At 48.0% G+C, this 11,989-nt stretch overlaps 1 protein-coding gene across 1 annotated transcript in view; it reads left to right on the top strand.

The window, feature by feature from the left end:
* HORMAD2 (HORMA domain containing 2) overlaps positions 1–7,332 on the top strand; it is a 21,443-nt gene extending 14,111 nt beyond the window's left edge. Inside the window, exon 12 of the mRNA XM_009084388.1 lies at positions 7,216–7,332. Coding sequence (XP_009082636.1) covers positions 7,216–7,332 — 117 coding nt within the window. The remainder of the gene's footprint in view (positions 1–7,215) is intronic.
* Positions 7,333–11,989: the final 4,657 nt, after the last annotated feature.

Raw genomic sequence — 11,989 nt, 5'->3', positions numbered from 1 at the left:
CTCCATCCAGAGTGAATCCTTCTGATTCCTTGGTTACCAAAAATAAAAACTGTGCTGTTGGAATTGAGTTTATTGGTCATTATCTTCCTGACCTATAGCCCTTCAGGAAAACCAGGAATGAAAGTATAAAAGGCTTATTTTTATCTAGGATTGGTCATTATCTTCCTGACCTATAGCTCTTCAGGAAAACCAGGAATGAAAGTATTAAAGGCTTATTTTTATCTAGTTGAAGTGGGAGAGGCAAAGGATGCTGAGCTGCCAAAAGAGAAGCAGCTCTTCTGCCCAGTCAGAGCCAGGACTGCCCTTTCAGAAAGGCCTCAGAGAGTCTCTGACAGAGGCCTTTGCAGACTGGGGAAAAATTTCCATGTACTCCACTGGCTTGTTATCTGCAATCTCATGATTGATGATCCTGGGGATCAAATGAGAGATTGCCCTTTCCCAGCAGAGCATCTCTGTGCTTAATCATCTGGAGGTAGACACCAGCATGTAAATCAGCTCACCTCTGCTGGCTTCCGGGGAGAGCTGATTGCATCAGCCAAGGACTTGGGCCCCTGCACTATCTTTGTGCATCTTCCGACCTTCCACTGGCATTCTAGGAGTTGGGAAGAGTTGGGCTAAATAGGGAATTGCTGCCCATTGGTTTAGCTTATAGAAATCTGCTGATGAGAGTGAGGTCCTGCACTGAACTTAGGATAACTTGACTTCTTCAGCAAACTCCTTTATCCTCTTGTGAATCCTTCAATGTTCTTGTCCTGCAAGTTGATTTTGGTCAGCTTTGTCTTCATGTAAGCAAACACGTTGCAGTGGAATGAGCTTGGAATGAAACTGAACTGGAAGATGAGTAAAATCTGACTATGTGAACGCTTCTGCAGGCTTTTATCTCCCATCAGGAAGCTGTGGGCTGAAGTTCTGGGGTGGTCCTTGGAGCACAGTGAGGCAGCCATGCAGAGAGCCTGGAATTGCCCTGAGCAAGATGAAGCTGGGAATGGTGTGGCTGTATCAGCACAGCACAAGGCAGCTCTGCCTCCGAAGTGTCTGCCTTCATTAGTGCTGCCAGACACTGCTCCTGCTGCAAGACTGGCAGTACTTATAGGCTGCTGTGGGCCATGGGGAAGGGTGTTGACACTTGGCATTGTGTGGCCATACCCGTTGGGATCAGTGGGAGCTCAGGGACTGTGCCTGCAATTCGCTGCCTGCTGCAGACATGTTCCTGCCATGTGGATCAGCTCTTCTAACAGGAGCTGTCTGCAAGAGAGATGTCTGGGGAGACATTCATACCTAAGTGTTGTAAATCAGTGCTGGTTTAGCTCTCAGAGGACAGCCTGTCTGGCCTCCAGCTGCTGCTCCTCACACAGAACACTTGGCTACCTGGCAATGTCCTCTTTCTCAGAGGGTCTGGGGCAGTGGTGGAAGCCAGTGTGGGCATAGTCTGTCACGGATGATGCAGTAATACCTGCTGTGTTTGCCAGGGGTCTTGTCCTGTTGGTGCCCAGGCCATGGTCACCCTGATGGACACCTTGGAGCCCCTTCCAGTGCCTAAAGGGGCTAGAAAAGAGCTGGAAGGGTCTTTGGACAAGGGCCTGGAGGGACAGAACAAGGGGGAATGGCTTCTCACTGCCAGAGGGCAGGGTTAGATGGGATATTGGGAAGGAATTCTTCCCTGTGAGGGTGGTGAGGCAATGGCACAAGTTGCCCAGAGAAGCTGTGGCTGCTCCATCCCTGGAAGGTTTCCCGATGAGGTTGGACAGGGCTTGGAGCAACCTGTTCTAGTGGAAGGTGTCCTGCCCATGGCAGGGGTGGAATGAGATGGTCTTTAATGACCTTTCCAATCCAAACCATTCCATGATTCCCATGCCTCACTGAGCACCATGTTGTACACAACTTCTGCCTGGGAGTGAAGGTCAGTGCAAGTGGGTTCAGCTGCAGAACAACAGCTTGGAGATCAAGACCTTTGTTGTCTGATTTTTCCCAGGCAAACCACGTTTAGAAGTGCCATGACAGAAAGCAGTTGAAGGGTGAAGCCTGCCATTTGCAGAGCGATAGGAGAGCATTTTTTTGTGGCAATGTCATTATCTTGAACTTTTGCAGCAAAGAAAAAAAAAGCAAGGTTTATCTCTAACTGTCTATCAAGAGAGCTGTATCTGATGAGAAGTTCCCAGAACATTTTCTCCTCCAACCCAGCTGAAGCTACACAGATGCAAGCAATGAAGAGAGAAAGATTCAGAGATGAGCTTGCCTCTCCTTCCTGTGAGCTCGGGCCATTCTGGGAGGAGTGAGACAGGGAGGTCAGGAAATTCCTGGCTTCTTTCAGTTCACGTCAGATCCTTAGCTGTATCTTGGGGCCATTCATCCCTTCCATGAGTTATCCCTGTCTAGTGCGCAGGAAACAGTTTCCTAGTGATCTCTGCATGCAGAGGTGAAGTCCATCACCCTGCAGATCCAGGGAGAGTTAACCCTTACACCCTCAGATTCCCTGGCAGCTCCTCCAGGGACTTCCGCAGGAAGACGTGGCGCTTCCGTGCTGGCTGCCGCTCCATGTGCTCATACCATGCATTGCTGAACCAGACCCTCTGGAGAAATCCACATAAATTAAGGTTGGACAGATCTAATATCCCACGAGGGCCTGCTGGGTAGCAGCCTAGTGGGCAGAAGGAGTGTCCATTGCCTTTCTCCTTGGTTACAATGCTGGAATCATACAGGGAAAGGCTTCTGGCTTTGGGAAGCATACTGGATCATGGTCCAGCAATCAGAACAGCTGGCACAGAGCAGTGTACAGTGTGACTGAGGGGTCTGAAAGAGGTTAGCAGGAGAGGGCTGGATCATTTTGTTTTCAACAGGTGTTTTTGAAGCATGTATTTTATACTCTGGAAAAATCTGTTCTTTGGCCTTTCAAAGCTATGAGACAGAGCAGGCCTGAGACTCCCAGTTTGTGACAAAGAAGTGGCATTGAATGTCAGAGGTTTAACACTGAGTTAAGGAAAAGGAAGAGCACTGGTGGCAGCAGCCAGTGATGTGCTGGCATGGCTTCCTGGGGACACGAACGTGGCAAGTTTCCACAGCAGCACCACAGTGAGGGTCTTTCATTCTCCACCTGCGTAAGTTGGCTTTCATGCTAACCAGCATGATTCTGCTCCACGGGCACAGATGGAGATCAGGATTCATTCCACTGATGTCAGTGCGATCGCGTTACTGGAAACTGATAGCAGCCAGTGCTCCTGCGTCAGGAGGGTAACCAGCGACCGCCTCCGCGCAGCCTCGGGCTGGCAGGGCACAGGGACCTCAGCACGTCCAGCCACCTGCTCCAGGCAGGTTTCTCAGGAGCTTGTCCACTCAGGTGGGGAATATCTCCAAAGGTGGAGACTGCATACCCTCCCTGTGTCAGTATTTGGCTGCCCGGACAGGAAGAAAAAAGTTTGTCCTTATGTTTGAGTGGAATTTCTTATATTTCTCTGGAAGTGCTCAAGGCCAGGTTGGGTGGGGCTTAGAGAAACCTGGGCTAGTGGAAGGTGTCCCTGCCCATGGCAGTGGGTGGAACGAGATGAGCTTTAAGGTTCCTTCCAACTCCAACCATCCTGATTCCATGATTGTGTGATCTCAGTTTGTGCCCATTTCCTCTCCTCCTTTTGCTGACACCATGATATGTCCTAGGAACCTTGACTTCAGCCATGCTTGGGGAGCACGGAGCAACCAGCTCTCAGTGAGCAGGTGGGAATTACTGCCCTCACCAGCCATGCCTTAGGTCTTAGGGGATTAATTTAAAGAGTCACTGGCTTGATTTTTGCAAGTGGCAAGAGTTTGCTGTGCTGTTGAGTCAGTGGTAGCTGCAGCTGAAGTCACAGGGTGCATCAGGCACTGGCTCGCTCTGATTAACCTCTCCAGTGATGACACACAAACTGGGTTGCCCTGACACCTGAGGGTCACTCTGCCTTATTTCAGCACTTAAATCTTGTCTCACAGTCCTTATTCTTCCAGCTTGCTCGATGGAACTGCACTTCTTTTGACATTCATGTGCTTCTGAATTTGTCAGGACAGTTACAAGGTACCAAACAAAACCCTCCATGTCCCAGACAAAGGGAACTCTTCTGAGGGCATAAAATTTGCCAAGTGCCAAACCTCAGCATGAGGCAGGCAAGGGACAAAGAGGGACACAGCCCAATGCTCTTGTGCAATTTTAGCTGTTCTGCATAGGATGCTTTGGGAAGCAAAACACGTTAGGAGAGCTGTAAATTTGCTTCGATTTATGCTGGGAATTTTTGGCCGGAATACGTGGGGACACACTGGGGATTGCAAATTGCAGAGCACAAAACTAGGTCCTGATTGTGTCTATCTAAGAATAGCAGTGTGGCTGTGGTCTGCTCATTCCGTTGTGTCCACCAGTCTGCCTTGGGAAGGCTTTAATCTAAGCCTAATCTATTTTTAGCCTGATATCTTCTCCAGACAACATGCAGCTGTCCTGGGAGGTTTATGCCAGAAATTAGTAACACTTGTATGATTCACAAGTTAGCTGTAGTTCTACAGAAAAATTCCTGTGGCAAATTATTACTTTTTAACACATAGTTCAGTACTGTAAAACAGGAGATTGACACTCACTGTGTGTTCATGGTACGATCCAGACCCTGAACTCCACCTTGGACTCAGAGTCAGGAGGTCATGGATCTGCTCCTGCCTTTGATACTTGATCTGGACTTGTCCTGCCTGTCAGCCCCTTGCAAGGCACTGCATCTTGCCCTTCCTGCTTTTATAGCACCTGGCTCATCCCTGGAGCTGAAGTTGTGTAAGAGGCAAAGCAACCTTCACACAGCGCAAGCTCTCTCATCAGTTATTCAGGTCAAGCATCCCAGGACATGGGAAAAATTAGAATTAATGAACTTCCAGAGGCTTTGATTGTGTGTTTAGCCAATGGGAGGGATTTCCTGCTTCTCACCACACCGTTGAAGAGGTTTACTTTCTGGTTCAAGTCAAATAAACATGCATAGTATCTGACTTAATCCCATTTAGAGCAACCTTTCAGGGGAAGGAGCTGGAGTGTTTGGTTAAGGATGGGACTTGAATTTGGATTTGGGGTCTGTTCCTGGGTCTGAGTTCCTACATGAACTTGTAGCTGGGCAGGGACAGGCCAGAACGTGTTGCCTTTGGTGAAATACTTTGCACTGTTGACATCTGATTCATTCAAGGGATGAATAGTGCTTTTCTAGAGCCCTCGATGGCTTCCATGGATGTTTTCACTCTCCTCATCTCAGGTTCCTGCGAGGTGCTTGTGCTGCCTGTGGTAAAGGGCAGGAAAACTGGGGAGAGTTGGAGTGCAAGCAGCTGCTCATTGTCGCTATTTCTCCACCTCACAAGTATCCCCTCCATGCAGAAAATTCAGGGGGAATAGCAAAGGGGTAAAATCTTCCCTGAGGAGCTGTCTGGTCTGGGGAGGATCTGTTCCTCAATAGCGGAAATAAAAGCACCAGCTCTAGCTGATGCGGTTTAGGCTGAAATAGAAGGAGAGCTGCCTCATCCAGGTGACTGGGGCTGGGAGACTGGGAATCATCACCCTGCTTTGTTGTGTGGCCAGCAGGCCAGGGAACAAACCCTGCAGCTGTGTTAGCACTGCAGAGGTTTGGGATGCAGCGTTTCCTCCTCTGGGCCCTTTACTTCAGAAAAGAAAGCAGACAGGTTAAAACGATGCCAGGGAGAGGAAAGTAAATAGCTGCCTAACATGCCAGCTGGAGCAGCTGGATATCAGGTCAGGAGCTGTAACACAGACCCACTCATCACTCCGTCCTCAAACAGACACGCCTTGGGCAGTTGGAAGCTCTGTCAGCCTGAGTGTGCAGGATGAGGGAGAACCTGCCCTGCCCATTTTGGAACATTCTTGTTTTTCTCTGCTTTTAGGGAAAGGAAATTGTACTTTTGCATTAAGCAATATTGTGTTGCTCATAATGAAGAGGAGGGAAGAGGGGAAGCAAAACAATTTGGCACACAACAGAGAGGCGAAGTGAGGTTTTTTTTCAAGCTGTTTTGCTGTTAATCCCTAATCAGAGTTATTTCACACATTAGAAAGCTCATTGCTATGCAGAGATTGCTGAAGCCTCATCCCAAGGTCAGAGGGAAAGCAAGTCTTGGTGACGTGAGTGGGGAATTCTGTAATGACCACATTTTGTAATCTGGAGACTTTGTGCTCATCCCCAGGATGCACTCTGGAATAACTCTTGTTAACTCCTTGTGCTTATCCTGCTTCAGTTACCAGACTGGTGAAACTGGAGCGAGGTAGTCCTGGTTTGGAGCAGGAACTTGGTTAGCACTCCTTTCCCTCTCCTTTCACCCTACTGTCACCCAAATGAACTTTGTTTTGGAGGGAAGGTGGAGTGCTTTGCTGTGGTGTGTCCCTTCAGCTGAGCTCCAGTGAAAGGTCACATTTCCAGACTGTGTGCTTTGTCCCTTCTGGGTGGGCGACAGCACACGTTGCTCTCAACAGCCCCAGATTATTATTATAGAACTGCAAATATGTTATGTGATAATGAACAGAAGTGAGTTTGTCCCCTGGCACAGCCAACACTTCAGCTGTCGTTCTGGCTGTCCATCTCTCTGTGGCCTGTCTGAATGGCCTGTTCCATTGACTGACTCCTTCATAGTCTCACATATATATGTCTGTGTCTTTTAACCTTTTGGTTTCTAGGTCCAGAACATTTCTGGGGGAGGTTTGTGTCTTTCTAGAGGTAAGTTAAGCCTTTTGGAAAAAAGCTTGCTTGGCTTAGATACTTTTCACAGACTTACAGGTAGGTTTTGAAGTCTGAGATGGATCAGCTCTTGTTGAATTCACTGATGTACAGAGGGACTGTGTCTACTCCTGAAAGGCTGTGATCTCAAATTTAACATGAGTGTCCCTTCTTTTCCATGCCAGTGTCCTATCAGCTGTTATATTCCTCAAAGATCTCCTTGCTCCTGCTGTCTTCTGTCAGGAGTGGGGAGATGGGTCCTGTTCCCTGTGCCTCCAAACCCATTCTCTGTCCCTGAAGCCAAACCTGTTGCTTGCACAACTCCTGCAGTGCCAATTCTATCCAGTACTCCAGTTTTGATTCCTTGCGTAATTGCTTTTCTGGAGAACAGGATCACCTGAACAAACCCTGGAGGCTCCAGGCACGAACTTTGCAGATTTGGAAGCTGTCAGACTCCTGTAACAGGAGCCTGTGCCATGAGAGTGATTTCTGTTTCTGATGGCTCTTACAGATAAGCCACCTGAACCTTGCCTTCAGCCAGGAAGAGGTAATAGGACCCGGGAAGAAAAGGAAGGTCAGTGAACCAGAGAAGCCGCTTCTGAAGGGCAGGAAATTATGTCCATTCTGACACACAATACATTTTGGAAGGTGTGAGTTTGCATTGTCATCTGACTGGTGCAGACCTTTCCTCTCTCCCAGTGTTTAACCCTTCCATATCTCATGTGTATTTCTGCATGTTTGTTTGTCTTGTGAAAGTTTCAGATTGCAAAGGGACCACAAGCACCATAATTGTCAGGACAGTGTCAACCAGCAGCACTTGTTTGGTGTTCTAAAGTTGAGAATTTATGATTCCTTGTGAACAGTGTCTGTGTGGTTCTTTCTCCCTCTCTCCCTCACACCCCTTGCCCATCCCTGGCTAAATTCCCTTCTCTGGGGCTGGACTGTCCTGTGCCACTATGTCATCCATATTTAATGGCACTGTTTCAAGATGAACTCTGAGGGATTGATGCCAGCAAGCAACAAGTCTCATGATTCACAAGATTGTACTGTGCTTCATCCTATCTGCTGTTTCCGGAGCATAGATTTTTTTTTTCAAGAAAGGGTTTTATCTCTACTGAGTACAGAGATAAACCAATCTATACACATTTTCTGCTGGTGCTGGTTGGGTTTTTTTCTGTCTCTGTAAGTAGTGTTGCCATGACTGTATTATCAGTTTATTTCTAAACCTGCAACCCACCATGTGCCAAAGGGCTATAAATTGTGTTGCAGCACACCCTGTTTAAAACCAGCTTTAATAAAGATATCTTGTGGCTGCAAATCCAGGTAAGGAGAACAACATCTGGCAGGTAGCTGACCCGTAGTGTCTAGGGCATCTGATTGCAGGGCCTCAGCCACCCGTGCCACACCGCGTTCCCTGTCATCACTGATGCTGTGGTGTCACTACTGTGCCAGCACTAAGGCTGGCTGCAGACCTCGGGGCTCTTCCTCACAGCTGGAACAGTGCTCTTTCCTTGCCTGAAGCTACCAGGAGGTGGGATTGAGACCCTTCTGGTCTTACTCTGGTTGGCTGGAATGAGTTGAAAGCCAGACTGGCCCTGGCTGACTGAGCTGAGGTAATGCCCAAACTGAGCCCCCTCGAGGTGCTCAGTCTTCAGGTATCCCAATGATGCATTGTGATGCTAATGGTAATCCCACAGCTGTCCTCCCTCCACGGCCTGGCCCCGAGCCTGCAGCAGTGTCTGACAAGTTTCATGGCCTGATGCCTATTTCACAAAACCTGCAGCACATGGGAGTTCTCCATTTTATCCTCACTTTCACTCCCGTGCCCTCATTTTTGCACCTATGGCCTAATAAGCCAGTTTGTTCACATGCCAGAGCGAGCCAGAAACCTTCCCTCTGCCTGGGTTTTGTAACCATGTTTGCTGTCAGGCCTGTGCATCCACGAGTGACCTGTGTTCTGTGGGGACAGCTGCAGCTTGCTGTCACCTCATGGCTCTGCCCTGGCACTGCTGGGCTCTGTGCTGCCACACTCCCTCAGCCCCCTGGCTCCTGCCTGCACCCTGAGCTGTGTCATGTCTCTGTGTCCTTCACTGAGGTGAGAGTCAAGGATGGCTGTGATTTTGGCTGCTCCAGCAAGGTAGTCTTCAACACCATACCCAAGGCTTAGGGGCACAGTAGCCTGCCTGGTGCAGATTGGGAGATGCCAAGTGTCCTGTCCCCAGTGCAAGTGTAGTAATCTGCTTGACAGCCACCACAAAGTCAAGGCATGGCTTAGTTGCTGCAGGACTCCCTGGTCCTGTAGCCATGGCCAGGGCTCAGTGTCTGCTGCAGGACTCCCTGGTCCTGTAGCCACGGCCAGGGCTCAGTGTGGTTCACATTGGGTTCTAATCAGCTATTTTACGGTAATGACTTTCAGTCATTTTCATTTCAGGCTTGGTTAGAAATAAAGTAAGTGGTGATGAACTGCCGCAGTAAGCGTTTGATTTTTCTTTCCCACAAACTTGTGGTTACCATCAGATTCTAAGAAAAGTCTTTCCACTGCAGATTGGAATCATCTAAGCCACTTACACATATCCTTTTATTTATTAGTGATTCTGCTTGGCTAGCTAAAGGTGAAAAAAACCACCTTTTTCTTGTGTTTCACTCACATTTCTAGTTAATACTCATTAACTGACTTAATGTATGTTACACATCATCAACCTGATTCACTCCTGACATAAAACAGAAGCGATTCGTTAGTAACGGTCCCTTGCCAATTAGTGAACTGAATTACGTTTGAACAATTTTCTTCAAAGATTCTCCTCCTCCCCTCATGCACCATTTGGCAAGTCCCCTGCATGCTTACAGTAATTGTGTGCGTGCAGTGAAAGGAGACTGTTACCTCTTCAACCAAAATAAATGAGTATGTGATCCTGGTGCTAATGCAGGAGTGAGGAACACAAAGAATCACAGCCATCCCCTCTTTGATCGCCCAAAGATCCCAACAGCAATTAAGATTACAAGCTGCTTAAAAAAAACCCAGAATATTGGGAACATTCTTGAAGAGAAAGTGAATGCTCCCCAGGGTTTTTCAGAAAATCAGTGAAGAAGGGGAACCTGTTCTCATTTCTCACAGCCACAGGCTGGTTAATAGCTGTGGGGTGGATATCCTTAACCTGCCGAGTCACAGACAGGTTGGGGGCACTTCTAAAAATCCTTCCTTCTTTCTGGGGTGGCCTTTAACAAGTAGCTGCTCTGTTTCAAACTGAAAGTCAAACTGAAGTCAAACGGAAAATGCATCGTCTCAACCACATCCTTAAATGCCCTGTCCTCGACAAGAAACTAAGCCTAGTGCCCTGCACTGCTCAGTAAGCCATGGGCAGGTGGCAGCATTTGGTTTTCACCTGAAAACAGAGGATTCTTTTGGGATTTCCAGTGCTGTGGGCAACCTAGGAAGTTATCTGATCTGATTGCTGCTGCTGCTCTTTCAGTTTTGGTAGAGCTGCAGAGAGGAGAAACGAAACATGACACAGGAGCAGAAGAAACGAAGGTGATTTTGTGCTTAAAACAGGACAGTTAAGAGTTTTGCCATTGATTTCAGTGGAGCATGGAGGGGCTCTATCCATGGTGGTGAAGCAAAAATCACTGTAACGCTGTCCAAATGAGCTGAGTGATCACTTTTTCCCTCCAGTGGATTTCGGAAGTGACACCAGTGAAATACCTTGGCTGTACCTTGCTATAAAGGTGATTAGAGATCAGCTAATGCTTTCACGAGTGTAATTCTAATCATAAATCTTTTACCTGAGGGGCTGTTCCCTGAGATTACCATCTCAGGATTTTGGCTGGAACATTAATTTTTGTAGGTTCTGCATTCTTCCTCTTGAGTCAGCAGGTAAAGTATGTGGTTGTGGCCTGTGTTTGTCATGCCACAGGGCTGTCATTCTTGGGGGCCAAGGTCTTCATGCCAAAAGCATAATGTCACCCTGCTGGAATCCCACCCACGTGTGTCGCCAGGCAAAGTCTTTTCTGTTCATGGATGAGTAAAATTTTACCAGGCTTTTGTTTTCATCACGAGGTAAGTAAGAGGGATTTGCATCTGAGCTGGGGTATTTTCCATAATCAGTTTCCAAGGCTAATTTGAGTCTGGTTGGCACATAGATGTTTCCTTTGAGCTGAGATTCCGAAGCCTCAGAAGAGTTTTCCATAGGAAACACCACCCTGAGTATCCATGTGCCAGATGTGCCTGTATGGCATTTACCACAGCATCAATGACCTACTGCAGAATCGATTGGCTAATTGTGTGAATACCTCACTGGGGAGTTGGTTTGATGCTAGAAAAATAGGAATTAAAATGCACTGTGATCAGTATATTCAACACTCCCATCCCTGGAAGTGTCCAAGGCCAGATTGGACAGGGCTTGGAGCAACCTGGTCAAATGGAAAGTGTCCCTGCCCGTGACAGGGGTTGGCACTGGATGGTCTTTAATTCAAACTAACCCAAACCATTCTATGGTTCTATGATTTAACATCCTTCAGGAAGGCTCAAGGCCTGTTGCTGTTGTTTACAAGAAAACCTCCAGACCTGTCCTGGAGGGCTTTGAGCAAACACACACCAGAGGGAGAAGGGAGATGTGGTAGGCAGATATAAGGTACTGGTTTCTTTTCCAAGCATGTCATGTTATATTCTGTTCATGCTACTTGTGTTTCTCTACAGGACGTGCAGTGAGGGGATGTTTACTCTGATGAAAGTCTGGGCTTGATAACAGGAAACCAAGTCCTTTGTGCAGTAAATTGACCTTGAATCACACACAGACCTTTTTTCAGTAACAGAGGGTAAGACTGTGTAAAACACAGGAAAATGGTGTCTCTAGAAAACAAAGTGGCATTTGGAGTTGGCTAGAATGTGCCCAAGCCTTTGGCAGCCTCAGCCCCGTGAATGTCAGCCCGAGCAGGTGGTAGAGCACAGCACGGGTCAGGGCCTTGTCAGGAGAACTGGGGGCACAGTCGCTTTTTGTGCCTGAATACTTCTCCTTAGAAGTTCAGTCTAGCCAGTGCACTGAAGCTGTGTGTCCTCAGGGATGAGGCAGAGCTCTGGGATGTGGGAGGCCTCTCTGTGTGCCCCAGTGAGGCATGCAGTGGTCTGGGGAAGGACTCACTCCCTCCCACTCTTCCCCCCCATAGGGAGCTCTGGCCTTTGGGGCAGAAACCATCTCAGGAGCCCTTGCAGGAGCTGCTGTTACAGGGCTTTGATCTTGTTGGGTGTTTCTAGATGCTTCCACAGCATTAATAAAGAGCATCACAAGATG

This window comes from Acanthisitta chloris, unplaced genomic scaffold, assembly GCF_000695815.1.
Source record: "Acanthisitta chloris isolate BGI_N310 unplaced genomic scaffold, ASM69581v1 scaffold12571, whole genome shotgun sequence".
In the NCBI taxonomy this organism is placed as follows: domain Eukaryota; kingdom Metazoa; phylum Chordata; class Aves; order Passeriformes; family Acanthisittidae; genus Acanthisitta; species Acanthisitta chloris.
Note: the sequence above shows the minus strand (reverse complement) of the source record. Positions and strands in the feature narration are given on the sequence as shown.